The sequence below is a fragment of the Vanellus vanellus genome, assembly GCF_965231255.1.
Source record: "Vanellus vanellus genome assembly, chromosome: 7".
Classification (NCBI taxonomy): domain Eukaryota; kingdom Metazoa; phylum Chordata; class Aves; order Charadriiformes; family Charadriidae; genus Vanellus; species Vanellus vanellus.
This window is the reverse complement of record NC_138912.1, coordinates 21,554,842-21,567,933: the sequence shown is the minus strand read 5'-3', so window position 1 is coordinate 21,567,933 and position 13,092 is coordinate 21,554,842. Positions and strand designations below refer to the sequence as shown.

At 43.7% G+C, this 13,092-nt stretch overlaps 1 protein-coding gene across 1 annotated transcript in view; it reads right to left on the bottom strand.

Annotated features, from left to right (window-relative positions):
* Nucleotides 1-1,172: 1,172 nt before the first annotated feature.
* The window catches only part of ANTXRL (ANTXR like), a 60,411-nt gene continuing 48,491 nt past the window's right edge, over nucleotides 1,173-13,092 (bottom strand). Inside the window, exons 18-20 of the mRNA XM_082486467.1 lie at nucleotides 3,367-4,155; nucleotides 1,949-2,074; nucleotides 1,173-1,598 (exon numbers count right to left, since the gene is read on the bottom strand). Of these exons, the coding sequence (XP_082342593.1) occupies nucleotides 3,925-4,155 (231 nt within the window). The 3' untranslated portion in view covers nucleotides 1,173-1,598; nucleotides 1,949-2,074; nucleotides 3,367-3,924. The remainder of the gene's footprint in view (nucleotides 1,599-1,948; nucleotides 2,075-3,366; nucleotides 4,156-13,092) is intronic.

Below are 13,092 nucleotides of genomic sequence, written 5' to 3'. Positions count from 1 at the left end.
GAAAGATGGCCATAAATACGCTTTGATCAATGTGGTTCTGTATCAGCTTTAAACACGTGGGGTTTCCCTCCCCGCTGCTTTGCACCTTGTGTCCTTTCACATCTGTGCTAAGCGTGAGCCAAAGGTGCTCCAAATCCACATTTTTCTCTTGGATTTGGGGAAGCATTAGATACTCACTTTTTGCAGGTTTGCAGGTTTCAAATGATGCTATGTGCTGAAAAATACAGGGGAATCGTCCCACATGAGAACATTCCTTAGCAGTATAACTAGTGTAATCACAACCGACATACAAGCATACCAAAACAAACATATTTCACTATCAAGCCAGTTAGAGGATTTTGTCCCTTCATTTATTTTGAGCCAGCTCTCAGCTGACACACACCAGTATTACTGCCTTGACTTCAGTTGGCCTATGTTGATTTACGCCAGGTAAGGATCAAGCTCAACAGACGGTAAAATAACAACCAGTTCCTCCTACTGCATTGTTACAGTGCCCGAGATCACTGCAAACAGATACATTTCTACACAACCAAAAGCTACTTCTGTAGCCAGTGCAGCATATTCACTGTCCCCTCCTTTGCAAAGGCAATTCGGTTCAGGTCCACCTTCTCCTTCCCGCTTCACCGGCAAACTAAACCTGCAGTACTCCCATCACAGAAGCTGCAGCCAAAACTTGAGTTACACACCAAATGCTTAGTTTTATATAGCGAAAATGCTGGGAACTCCATTTATGCTGAATCCAATTTTCAAATTCGTGGTGCCTCCTGCTTTATCATATACAGAACTGATTACCTGGAAGCTCAAACCACTCCCTTCCTCGCTGCACTTGCAAACTATGTAAAAAATGTTAGTATCGGTTATCTCCGCAAGACTGGCTACTCCAGCAAACAAGAACATTCTCCTCAACTGCAAATAACAGGCATGTCGGATGCGTGATTGTGAGCCCTCCCTAAGCCAACACCTCCATTCTCACGGGAAGTGGGTCAAATTCTACCAACTCTAACAGCAGTGCAAATCCGCAACAACTCTGCTGACCCCTCTCGAGATCTGTACAGGTGCAAGACAATACAAACTCTGGCCCCCAGGCTTTTTCATTAGCTAAAGTTTACTCTTGACCCATCAATTCAACTTTATTAGCGGATAGTAATCCTGTAAGCAAGTTTTCCCTTTTATTATTACCTCAATTGGGAGCTTCACCATTGTTTCAATGTCATCACTGCCTGCTGATAAGAGACTTGGCACCTACAGAGCAGTGGTCTGCCGCACTCCCACAAGCAGCTAAACTTCAAACGGCACGTTTGTCCTGGCAGGGGAATTGGCTTTATTACCCTCTGCCTTTTCAGTTCCTGGTTAGCATTTGTTGGTTAATTATTCTTAGAGAGCCAAACACGGGAGGCTGTTAGGTTCAACTGTACGTACACATTACAACTGGTCTTAGAGCCAGCGAGTTTATTCGACACAGGCTTCCACACAACCAAAAAAATGCCAGCCAATGACCTCTGCTTGTAAAGCACTTTCCCCCACATCCAGGTCCCTACCCCCTCGCTGGAGTCATCCGGTTCCTTTCACTGGTGTCCGGAAGTGGAGCTTCACCAGAACTGCAGTGGAAAATTTGACATGATTTAGTTTCATCTTTCGACTGAAAGAAACAGAGATAAGTAAGTGATGACTGTGCGTTGCACTGGCTGCAAACGGCCTTCCCTTTCATAGGAGTGCTACTCTCTGAGCAATTTTTGTAAAGGAAGAGAAATCAAACAAAAACCTACACAGTTCCCACACACAAACACAGACGCACACACACACGCTTCTCTCCCCTTCAAACAGAAATCCATTCTTATGGACCAAATTACACAGACCCTATTCAAGTGACTAAAAAGAATGAGGCCAGGGTTGAGTGCATCCCAATTCTGCTTTCTGATCACAACAAAATCACAGGTCAGCAAAGTACCTGGGCATAAGGATATTCCTCTTGACCTGCAGGAGATTTTAATGCATGCAGACTGCTTTGCTGGCTGAGGCCTAAATTAGGAACAGCTCCAAGGCCAGCCGGCACCCACAAGTGCGACTCCACTACCTGCACCAAGATACATGAGGTAAGAGCGTAACTCAAGAGAGCAGAGCAGTGCAAGAGGAGAAAGAGGCTCTGTGGTTCTTCTGAGTTTATCTTGGACAGCCTCAGCTGCATACACACGGCATGTCACAGTGATCGGCATAGACTGAGAGAGCTTGGTATGGTGTTCTGCAAGTGGGACTTCCACTGGAAACAGTAAGCCTGATTTCTATTTGTACCAGTGCAACTTTATATGCCTGTAACAACTGCATGAAGAGGCCTTAAATCCGGAGTAACTGCACAATACAGTTAGTGTTTTATCTTGGACTGATGTGCCAATAACTACCGTGAGGTGCCAATAACTACCGTGATGTGCCACACACCCACACAGAGATGGAGAGATAGGTATATGCTGTGTCATAATGCAACATAAACATTATTTCTACAACTATCCTAATAACACAGCCAGTGCCAAAGCGAACCAGCACAGGGATTTGCAGCCACTCTCTCCAATACGATAGGTAGCGGTGGAGAAAAAGCAAGCTCAGGTGTTATTTTGATTCACTAGGGAATGATCTGGGCACAACCCACTCAGGTATTGCTTAGTGAACACTATTCATGGGCTATCCCACAGTCCCGCGTCATGAATTCCCACCCCTGTGTGGGTGCTCCCATCACTTTCTGATGACACACGGAATTGAGGTCATGGGTGAGCAGTCACAGTGTTTGGCAAATCCTCTAGCCAAACATCATATAAAACAGGGATAAACGCTCCTACCGACACATCACGCCATGCCTCTCAACCACAGGCAGACTGCAAGGTTACATACTAGTGGGATCTGGGCTGTCTAAAGAAAGCTCCTCATAGAGGAATTCATGTTTGAATCACAAGAGGATCTAGTTCTGCTCGGCAGTAAGATCAAAAGGAAATTTATCTAATTAAAGGGCAATGGAATCAGTCCCTCAACCCTGCCAATATAAATAACACATGCTGTTTGCATATTACAGCATTCGTGCTCAAATCACATGTACATTTGCTCCCTTTTGGACCACGTTTTCTGTAAATGAAATCTAAACACCTAGCCAAAACGTTTTTCTCAAAATTCCTCTGAACTTTGGACAAATCTGAACCCAGGTCTTGTTCAAGGTTTGGATTTCTAGAACAAGTATCTGGCCTTCAGTGCCTATCCTATGCAACCAAGTCTAAACACATGCAGAGATGGCAGGCTTAAAACTGATTGTCTCAGGGGAAAAAAATACCTCTCTTCTACATGAGATTACTGTTGCTAGATTATTGGCACATGGTCTCATCTTACCTCATTATTGTTATAGTTATCCTATAAGCTTTCACGGAAATTCCACCCGCAGAACCCAAAGGCAGAAAGTTATCTTTGTAAGTACTGTTCCATTTTAACATCTGGATGCAGTACGGTTGCAGGGAAAAAAAAGCAGATTCCTTAATGAACTATGTTTAACCAACTCGCAGGTGGCAGCTATCAAAACAACTGATGCACGTGTACCAGCTAAAGTTATTAATGAATGATCTGACATACCAAGTCAGACAAATGTCATATGTAAATAGATCTTCAAATGTATACATACAAAAGCTGCTACTGTATCTAGATGATCGGTTTTGGTTTATTTCTATACCCCATAGCTCTGAATCTATCCACTGAATGTTTACTCAGCACGTGTGGTATAAATATATTCATACACTAAAATTGACACTTGGCAATTTTTCTTTTTTTTTTTCTTCTTTTTTTTTTTTGCTGACCAGCAACAAATTCTGATATCTTTAACTGTAAACCAATACTCAATAAATATGCCGCGTTCAGCAAAGGGACATGTTTTGTCGATCAGGGTTTTCCTGCACTCTAAGCCATGGGCTGCGGGGGTGGGCGTGAAGGAGGAGGTCCAGGAGGGGCTCGGGATGGGGGTGGTCCAGGAGGAGGCTGCCTGGAAGGGGGCTGCAGAGACACAGGAGGAGAAGGATTCCTTGGAGCATTGTTGAGAGGAACATCGCCACGCCGTGGCAGCTTTGGTGGTGGGCTGTAAGGTACAGAGGTTCCGTCCGATTTCACCCGAGTGAAGTTTATGCATCTTCCCTAGAGGAAAAGAAAAATTCATTATTCATAAAAACCAGGTGTTTTGACTCAGCAGCAGCTAGCCAAAGGCACTATAAGCAGAGGGGTCAGGCTGCAGTTAGAGATCTTCATCCAGTATGATTCACTGGGTCCTAGACATGACATTCAGACTATGCTGTTCTGAAGGTCAGCACTAGAAACGAATGCTTTCCTTGGGTTTCAGAGCTCCTGCCTACAGATAATAGCCTATGACTGGTTTAAACCAAAAGGTTCCCCAGTGTGACTTTGTTCACATATGCCCTCTGCTCTGCTACTAAGAGCTATGCAGAACATGCCTAAAGCCACAGCTCCACCAAAGTCATGCCTGCCTAGGTGAGATCCCCGACTGACAAAACTGTGATTGAAAAACTCATGGCAGACATAGGATTATACCAGAGGAACAACCTTAGCAAAGACACTATGTGTAGCTTTCCTTTCCACAGCGATGCTAGCCTAGCTGGTGTCCATGTTTTGAACACTATACTGGGGTAGTACACGTGTCTTCTGTGCTCCAAATGTTGGTGTTTGCGAGGGCAGCCACATCTACAAGGTGTGGGACTTGCACAAAGGGCTCTCCAATGAATGCGTTTTCAGAATGGATGTGGGATGCAGGCAGGCAGGACCTGATGGGAGAACTGTGGATGGAGATTTTAAAACAAACAGGAGTAGATTGCATTTTAGAAAACAGCAAGCGCTGGGGATGTCCTAGTCAACTAGGCACTAACTGCAAATATGTCAGGGTTTCCTTTAGCCAAAACAAAGCTTTGCATAGGTTCCCACTAACCAAGTTCTGATCAGGAAGAGAGGCAGACAGATGCCAAAGACCATCTAGGCTTTCCTGTGGGGAGTAGCCAGAGGCTCCTGCGCACTTCAAAACCAACACGGTGACCTCAGTCAGACACCAAGATTTCTGCTGTCTGTTGTACTTGTTCCTCCCCACAACCCCTAAAAGTTTTGTTACAAACTGCCCCACTATTTCTGCAGAGGCCTCTTGAAATCCTGCAGGCACAACCTTGTGTGAGGAGATGCAACATTTGTCATCACTGTCTCCACCTCCTCAACTAGGGATGTGGGAGATGCTTATGCAAGAACCCAGCTGCCACAAGCTTGGCAGAAGCCTTGCCTGCACCTGGAAGTCAAAAAGGCCTCTCATCATTACATACAAAAGCTGGAGATGGAGACAGCCTGAAAATGCAGGAGTGACACTGCCAACAGCCAATTTACCGGAGCTGGGATGTAGTTTCCAAACAAGCAACTGTGAGCTGGAAAGTATTCATCCCATCAGTGATGAAGTCCATTTGCCATCACCTTTTCCTTGTGCAGCAGGCCTGTTTTGTTCCATGTAGCAACCATCCTAATGAAAATGGCCTCTGCAGTTTAGCACAGAGGGGAATGTTACCTGTTTCTCTCTTTTCAAGTCAAACACTAGCTGACAGAAAGAGAAAAAAACCTGTTTGATTTGTTTAGGAAATATTTGTCACACAACGCATCGTCCCTCTATCGTTTTGAAAGACCCGCAGAGCCATGATGCTGATGACAGCCAGAGGTTTAGGTTGCATGCTGGAATCGACAAACCAAATTCAGCTCAGGATTATGCCAACATCCCCCAAGCAAAATTCAGGAGGATTTCAGATTTAGAAAAGCCTATCTCAGAACTAAGCAGCTGTGGACCGCAATCCCCACAGCTAGCAATGGCTGTGGTAACAGGGGAATACAAGAACACACAGCAATGACAGATCGCTGTTAGCTCAGTGCTGTCCGGCATGAGGAAACTCTGAATGCGTTTAGGGAATGGGCTGAGTTTTTGTGGCAATCCCAGAAATCAGAGTTTCCCATGGAATCCAGAAAAACGCCATCCCGGCTGAACTACAACTATCTGTTTTGTTAAGCGACTTCCAATGCCTGCACCTTTGTTCAGGAAAACTATTTCTTTAAAAAGAAGGGAATCACTTCAGTCTCTGGCTTCTCTGAAGAAAGGCAAGCAGCATATCAAGAGAAGCTTGTGTAAGCTCCAGAGAGCTCAGAAAATGATTCAACAAATGTACTAACGCCCAAAGGGTACCACCCTACCACTTGGATTGGATGGCTCAGGGCTTCAGGAGCTCAGCTGCATCCAAAAGTTGTTTGAACGGGCTTGTTGTTGCCTGTACACGAGACATGCTTAGTAGTTCGCAGTCCCAGCTTTCACCATCAAATTCACCACTGCACTTGAACAACAGCCTCAACAAGTAGGATAAAATCCCCTTTCTAAAAATCCAGGCTTGTTACAACAGACTTTGGTTACGAACCAAATTCAAGGCAATACTATACTGGGGCCGGAGCCTTTGAACGGGGGCAAAGGGCTAATGCCAAGGCCTTGGTGACTTCTACACCAACCGTAAATCATTGGATCAAAAAATACAAGTCGATGCTTTGCTCTACTCCATCGCAGAACTCAAGTCCTCACCAACATGATTTGTTACCCCACCCGGAGTACTGCATCCAGTTCTGGAGCTCTCAGCACAGGAAAGACATGGACCTGTTGAAGTGGGTCCAGAGGAGGGCCACAAAAATTATCAGAGGGCTGGAACACCTTTCCTATGAGGACAGGCTGAGAGAGTTAGGGTTGTTCAGCCTGGAGAAGAAAAGGCTTCAGCACGACCTTATTGCAGCCTTTCAGTACTTAAAGGGGAGCTACAGGAAAGATGGGGACAAACTTTTCAGTAGGGCCTGTTGCGACAGGACAAGGGGTAATGGCTTTAAACTAAAAAAAGGTAGATTTAGACTAGATAGAAGGAAGAACTGTTTACAACGAGGGTGGTGAAACACTGGCACAGGTTGCCCAGAGAGGTGGCAGATGCCCCATCCCTGGAAACATTCAAGGTCAGGTTGGACGGGACTCTGAGCTACGTGATCTAGTTGAAGATGTCCCTGCTCATGGCAGTGGGGTTGGACTAGATGACCTTTAAAGATCCCTTCCAACCCAAACTATTCTATGATCCTGTGATTCTATAACATTGCAGCGAGCAGCCATCCTTGTCAGCTATTTGTCTTCTATGCGCTCCATTGTATTCAGAGCACACTTGGAAATTCAGCAATATTTACTGCCATGCAATGAACATTACTGATATATTTAATAGCTGTACTGAAACTGTACATTTAAGAAAACTCAATCTTGATATTTATAAAGTTAGGAGTTTAGAACAGCTAAATAACCAGCCAGGACAAAAGAAAAAAAAAAAAAAAAAGGCAAAAAACCATCAGAGGTATTCAGATAAGATGCACCATACGGAGAAGGAAAAAATTACCAGAACCATCTCCCTCATAGTAAATGCAAAGCTGCAAACCTAACACTAGCACTTTTGCCTACAAGCCTTTCCTGCCTCTCTGTTGTGTCTCTCTCCCAAACATCAATTCCAAATATATTCATAGTCTATAATCAAAGGGGATCCCATAAATCTGTTTGCATTACTTTCACTTCAGTTAAAGTGATAGGCGACGTCAAACTGCTGCCAGTTTCTGCCACACTCACTGATTTGTCAGACAGATGGGTAATTTAAAGGCCATGCGCCGCATTGTGTCATGAAAAATACGGTTGGGTTGGGAGAGTCTGACAGATAGAGGCTTGGATGATCGATGTATGTATTGTGACACTTCCTCACAAAAGATTATCGGTGTTAGCCTACAATCCCATATATCAAAGACTTCTGGTGAATATTGGAGCAAATCCTCCCGAGCACTTCAAGCAGCCATTGATAAAATGAGGCCGAACTCTTAGCCTGTGTTAGGATTAACAGCCAAAAGGGAAAGGGAGGAACACGTGATAATAAATCATAAGTCATGGTTTGGGTTTATCAAGCATATTTCATCAAAGGGATTTCCAGGTTGAAGAATTAAGCCCTCCACTCATCACACTTCCCTAATAACAGAGTGCCACAGCTATTCTACCTAACTTGTGCAGCCCTCTGGGGTTAGTTTATAAAAACAAAACAAAAAAAAAAACCAAAAACCAACACATGATGTTTCTCAAATAAACATGCTAACCACAGGATTTTTAATATTCTGTGTTTGAAAGGATTAAGTAATTTTCTCTCCAAAGGCATATGAAGAATTTTAAACCACAGAGAACATGGGCAGAAATCAGGTATCCTGCACACTCACCTATGCTCTCCCTGCACAGGGGATTAACAGGGATTAAGAGCCACCAGCCACCACCACTTTAGTGGTGGTAACAGTATTTTTTTCCCCTGAAGCATGGTATACACTAAGTGTTTTAGGGAAGGAGTCCGAGTTGCAAGGCGCAATAATACCACGATGATCTCAGGCACAACAGCTGTCAGTAGCTGCTTTATTGTTTCCTAGGAAGCAGATGATCTGCGTAAATCCAGTTCTGGCTGGTTTCAGCCCTGCTCCCAGTACAGCATCCCTCAGATGGTGCGACCCGCACCGCGTACTGTCATTCAGGCACCAACTGAAGGTCAGCAATGCGCCATATGGAGTTACGCCCTTACTTCAGCTCACATCTGCACAGTCTTCCTAATGCACAATTATTTTGCCTCCCCATATGTCCATCCACTTGTTAGGCTCTTGTTATGCTGCTTGCCAAATTGGCTTTTCAAAAAGTACAAATACTGAAGCAGCGGGATCTGCCCTTGTCCCGACTCCAGCTTTTATCCCAGTGTAACTATCACATGTGCAATTCAGGCACTTTGTACTTCTAGGCAATGCCTCCTCGACCACCTAGGATGTGTTTTTGTGTGTGGTTTAAGGGGGGGGGGGGGGGATTGGGGGGGAGAGGAGAAAGGAAGGGAGGAGCCTCTTGAAAGCCACCGCATCTTGGTTCTGGGCTACTTTCACCAGTACATCATTCCTCAGTGCTTGTTCCCCCAAAATCTTTAGCTACTACTCAGCAAGGTTTCAGTGGAAAGGAACAACTGTTAAAAGGAACCAGGCAATTTAAAGAGTGCCACGGGCACATCTCTTTACCCATGATACTAAGAGCCCTTCAGCAAAAAGAATTTAAAAAATTCGCCCCATCTTCCAGTAGCTGTCCCTTTTCTCTGTTCATTTTAATACACGCATAGGTGTTTATTTAACAAAAATCAAATCCAGTTTCATCTCTGTGCATGCCAGAGTGTTTGTGTACACAAAAATATGCCTGTTTTTCATTTTTAGCTGCATTAGTTGACCTAATAAAAGATATCCTTCCTGTTACAAATTTTGCTTGAGTTTTCGTTCACTCTTGGTTTTGCCTATGGAGTCTCAGTGCTGCAATTCTGACTAGCAGAGGAGGGTATCTGACTGAGGAAGAGTTGGCTTCACTTAAACGTTTACTGAAATTTCTTGGTCTTTGACTTTGTAAGAACATGACACTTGCCTTTACATTTTAGAATGGATTAAAATAAAACCATTCTTTTAAAGTTTGCGCAGAGCAATACAAAACACTGGGCCAACAAGTTAAAAAAATAAAGTAGCTCCCAGTCAAAACTATTACATTTAGGATGCTGAAGTCTGAAACGAACATAATCTCCTTGGGCTCAAAGTGGTCACCTTTCTCCCCAATTTTATTCATGGATGTCACTGGGATGACTGCCAGCTTGCTATGGACGGGGTTCATCAGCATGTAGCTTCACTGCCTAAAGTTCAATGTAGAAGTGGAGCTCTCAAACTCAAAAGAAAAAATTTGGGGTTTTAGGCTATGTACAAAACCACAAGAGCGAGCATCTACAAAATTTCAGAATCACTTTAGCTACGTGCAGGTTTCGATCCACACACTCAGAAACCAATGGGATCTCTCCCTTTAAGATCAGTGACTTCTGCAAAAGCTGTACCTTGGAAAAACTAGAGGACGGGTTAATCCCTGTCCTCTAATAAAGAGCAAAAGCGTTCTGGCAGAAACAGCTACACCGAGTATCCCAAAACAGCAACAGTATAAGAAACTTGTTTAGCAAGTATATTTATGAATGAGGTAGATTATGGATACAGTAATTTTATAGAGAAAGAGCCGAAGAGGTGGTACAGAGTTCCCACTATTCGAGTTCCCTGGGCAAGTGTCAGGATTAGCAGCTGGCTCCTCGGGAGCCAGGATCTGTGTGCATCAGGCTTTGCCAAAAGCCTCCTCACACTGCACTGCTTCATGCTGACTGTGCGCTGAACATGTCACGGCTCATTAAAACCTTCATGGATTTCCTGGGAATTGCACTGATTACCCTGCAGCATACAGGCTAGAAATTAGTGAGCTGCTGAAACAGTTTGTCACGTAAAACCTAAGCCTGCCTGGTTTTCAGGCATATTCTAGGAACTTCTACTAACTCCTACTCTTACATTTGGGACCAAGTTAGCATTTTCATGTTGAAAAATAAAGTATTGGAAATGTCAGAGATTCCCATATCAGCAGTCTGGTGGCTGAGCATGATTTCAGGTCAATAAATATGTAATTTCTAATTAATTTCTAATTATATTATTTAACAATTAAATTTTAATCGTCACCATTAATTACACTGTGGTTATTGCATTAATCATTACCAATTAATTTATCAACTTATAATTAATTTTTATATGAAGCCATTTGCAGTTACTAGGTCTCAAATCAAAACATTACATCAACATAAAATATTTGTTTACACAAGAATCTGACTCTTCAAATATCTTCCAGTTTAATAAGCCCTCTCGTCAATAACAATTTTCTGAGGATTTATTTGACAACTCAGTATTGATGCCTAAAACGATGGTAATCCAAAACTATGAAGAGATAAGAGAAAATGGGGTTTACTTGAAGAGAAGAGGAATTTAAAAGTAAGGTCCAATAAAATGGCAGTGTCCAACAATAAGAAAATAATAATTATTTTCTTTAGTGCTGCTTTTAAAAAGGAAAATCAGTTCAGCCCTTTCTTTTTCCACTGTATTATTTGGCCTCTTTATTAGTAAACTCATGTCACTTCTGCTCCCTCCTTCTGTGATGGGGTTACTGGAGGGGAAGGAAACCACCGCATTGTAGATTGAGAATCACTCATACTGTAACAGTGAGGACCCTATTATGGCCTTAGGTACATCACAAGGTCAAACTGAAAATTACAAAATGACGAATGCAAATGCACAGGGATGACCCAAGCAGCAGCAGCAAACTCTGTTTACGGCACAGCGTGAGCGAGGTGGAATTAGACTGAGTTTTAAGACGTGGGAGGTAACACAATTTCAAACAAGACACATGTTCTGACCCATGAAGGGACGGTGATATTTAGCAGCAGCTGAGGCACGACAGATCCTTCACACAGTCCACAAAGACACCTTATAAGCAACATTTGTGCCTTTTCTCTTACTTTTTAGCAACCAAACTAAACTGCCCACCTGGTCACTGGCTCACTGGCGCAGCCCCAGCGAGACACATTACAGAAAGTCAGTCCCTGCTTCAGAAACCCTGACACCCGAGTGACAAACGAGAAGATAGCTGCATATGGGCTGGGAGGAGAGAATGTGGTGACAGCGAGACACAGCTAAGCAATGCCTTGGGCTACTGACGCATTTGGAGTAAAACCTGTTGGCTTAGCTGAGACATGGCCCACATCACCACCCAGAAAGCCCAGGTGAGAGCCAAAATGCCTGAGCCCGTCTCACACAGGCGAAGGGGGACCAGCCTTGCTTTGTAAAGGGGCTGGGAGAAGAAATTCTTCAGAAGCCCAGTATGCCCTCAGACACCCTGGCTACAGGAGCCAAATAGTTGAGAAAGTAGGATTTATGGGGTGGGGAAGGGCGGAGAGAGCACAGGAGCTCTTCTTTAGACACAAAGTGTGTGATAACCCCATCCAGGGGATCCCCCAGGGGACAAGGGAGGTGGGTTGCCAGGGCAAACTCACAAACAGGCCCATGGCATGCACCGCACGTAACAGTGGCAATAAAAGTCATCTTTCGGTTCACTTACTGGCCAAGGAAAAAGTCAACAACAACCAAAAGCCTTAATTTTTCAGGTAGAAGAAATACGTCAAAATAAGTTTCACTTGGGCTTGAGACACATATGTTGTTAAATTCAAAAAAATCTTTTCCTTGAGTTTTGGATGGAAAAGGTGTTTAAAAAAAATTTGAAAATATTCAGGCTTTTTCAAAGGTATTTTTTTCACTTCAGCTAATTCCATTAACACGCAAAAATATGTACAGAACATCTAAAGAAGCAGTTTTTAGTCAAAACAAAAAGAGTAATCTGGAAAATGGTGTCCAGATCTACTAAGGAATTACAATACAGATAGGAACTGTTTTGCAGTAAGTTTAATAGCTGCAGTATCCCAGGCTACTGTAGCTTCTTTAATCAGAATACCGAGAGTTCAATACAATCAAGTACTGATAGGTTCCCAAGACAGGCACATCTGCAGACACTAGTCCTCAATTCACAGTCCCAGCCGTGCATGGCACTGCTCGAAACCAGGGATGGGTCCTCTTGGAGCAGTCTACTCTGTTAGTTTGAAGACCAGTGCAGAAATACACTGGAGAGAAGTGGGTTAATTTCAACTTTCCCCTGGAGAAACCAACCAATACTGAGGAACCTGAAGGAGGAATAGCTCAGCCAAGAAAATTAGCCTTTTAAGTAGGACTGGAACCCTTCAGCAAAATAAATTTTGTGCTAAGCACATCACCACCATCCAGCTCTCACATGCCTGGTACCACTTTTCCAGCTTAGGCACACAAGGCAAGTGACACGGAGAACCCAACCCAGTATTGAAGACAGGGCTATTCAAATAATTTATATCACAATCCATTCAGCATGGAGCCGCATGTTGTTTCCAGCCCTGCCTTAGCAGGAAAATACAGCAAAGGGCTACAGGCACCTCCTGAAAGAATGGCCAGAGTCACAAGATATCTTGCAGGAATGCACAAAACATCACATGTCTTGGACCTTGCTGAAGTTGTGACTGAAGTAACGCACAGGGCAGATCTATAACAAAGCCTGTT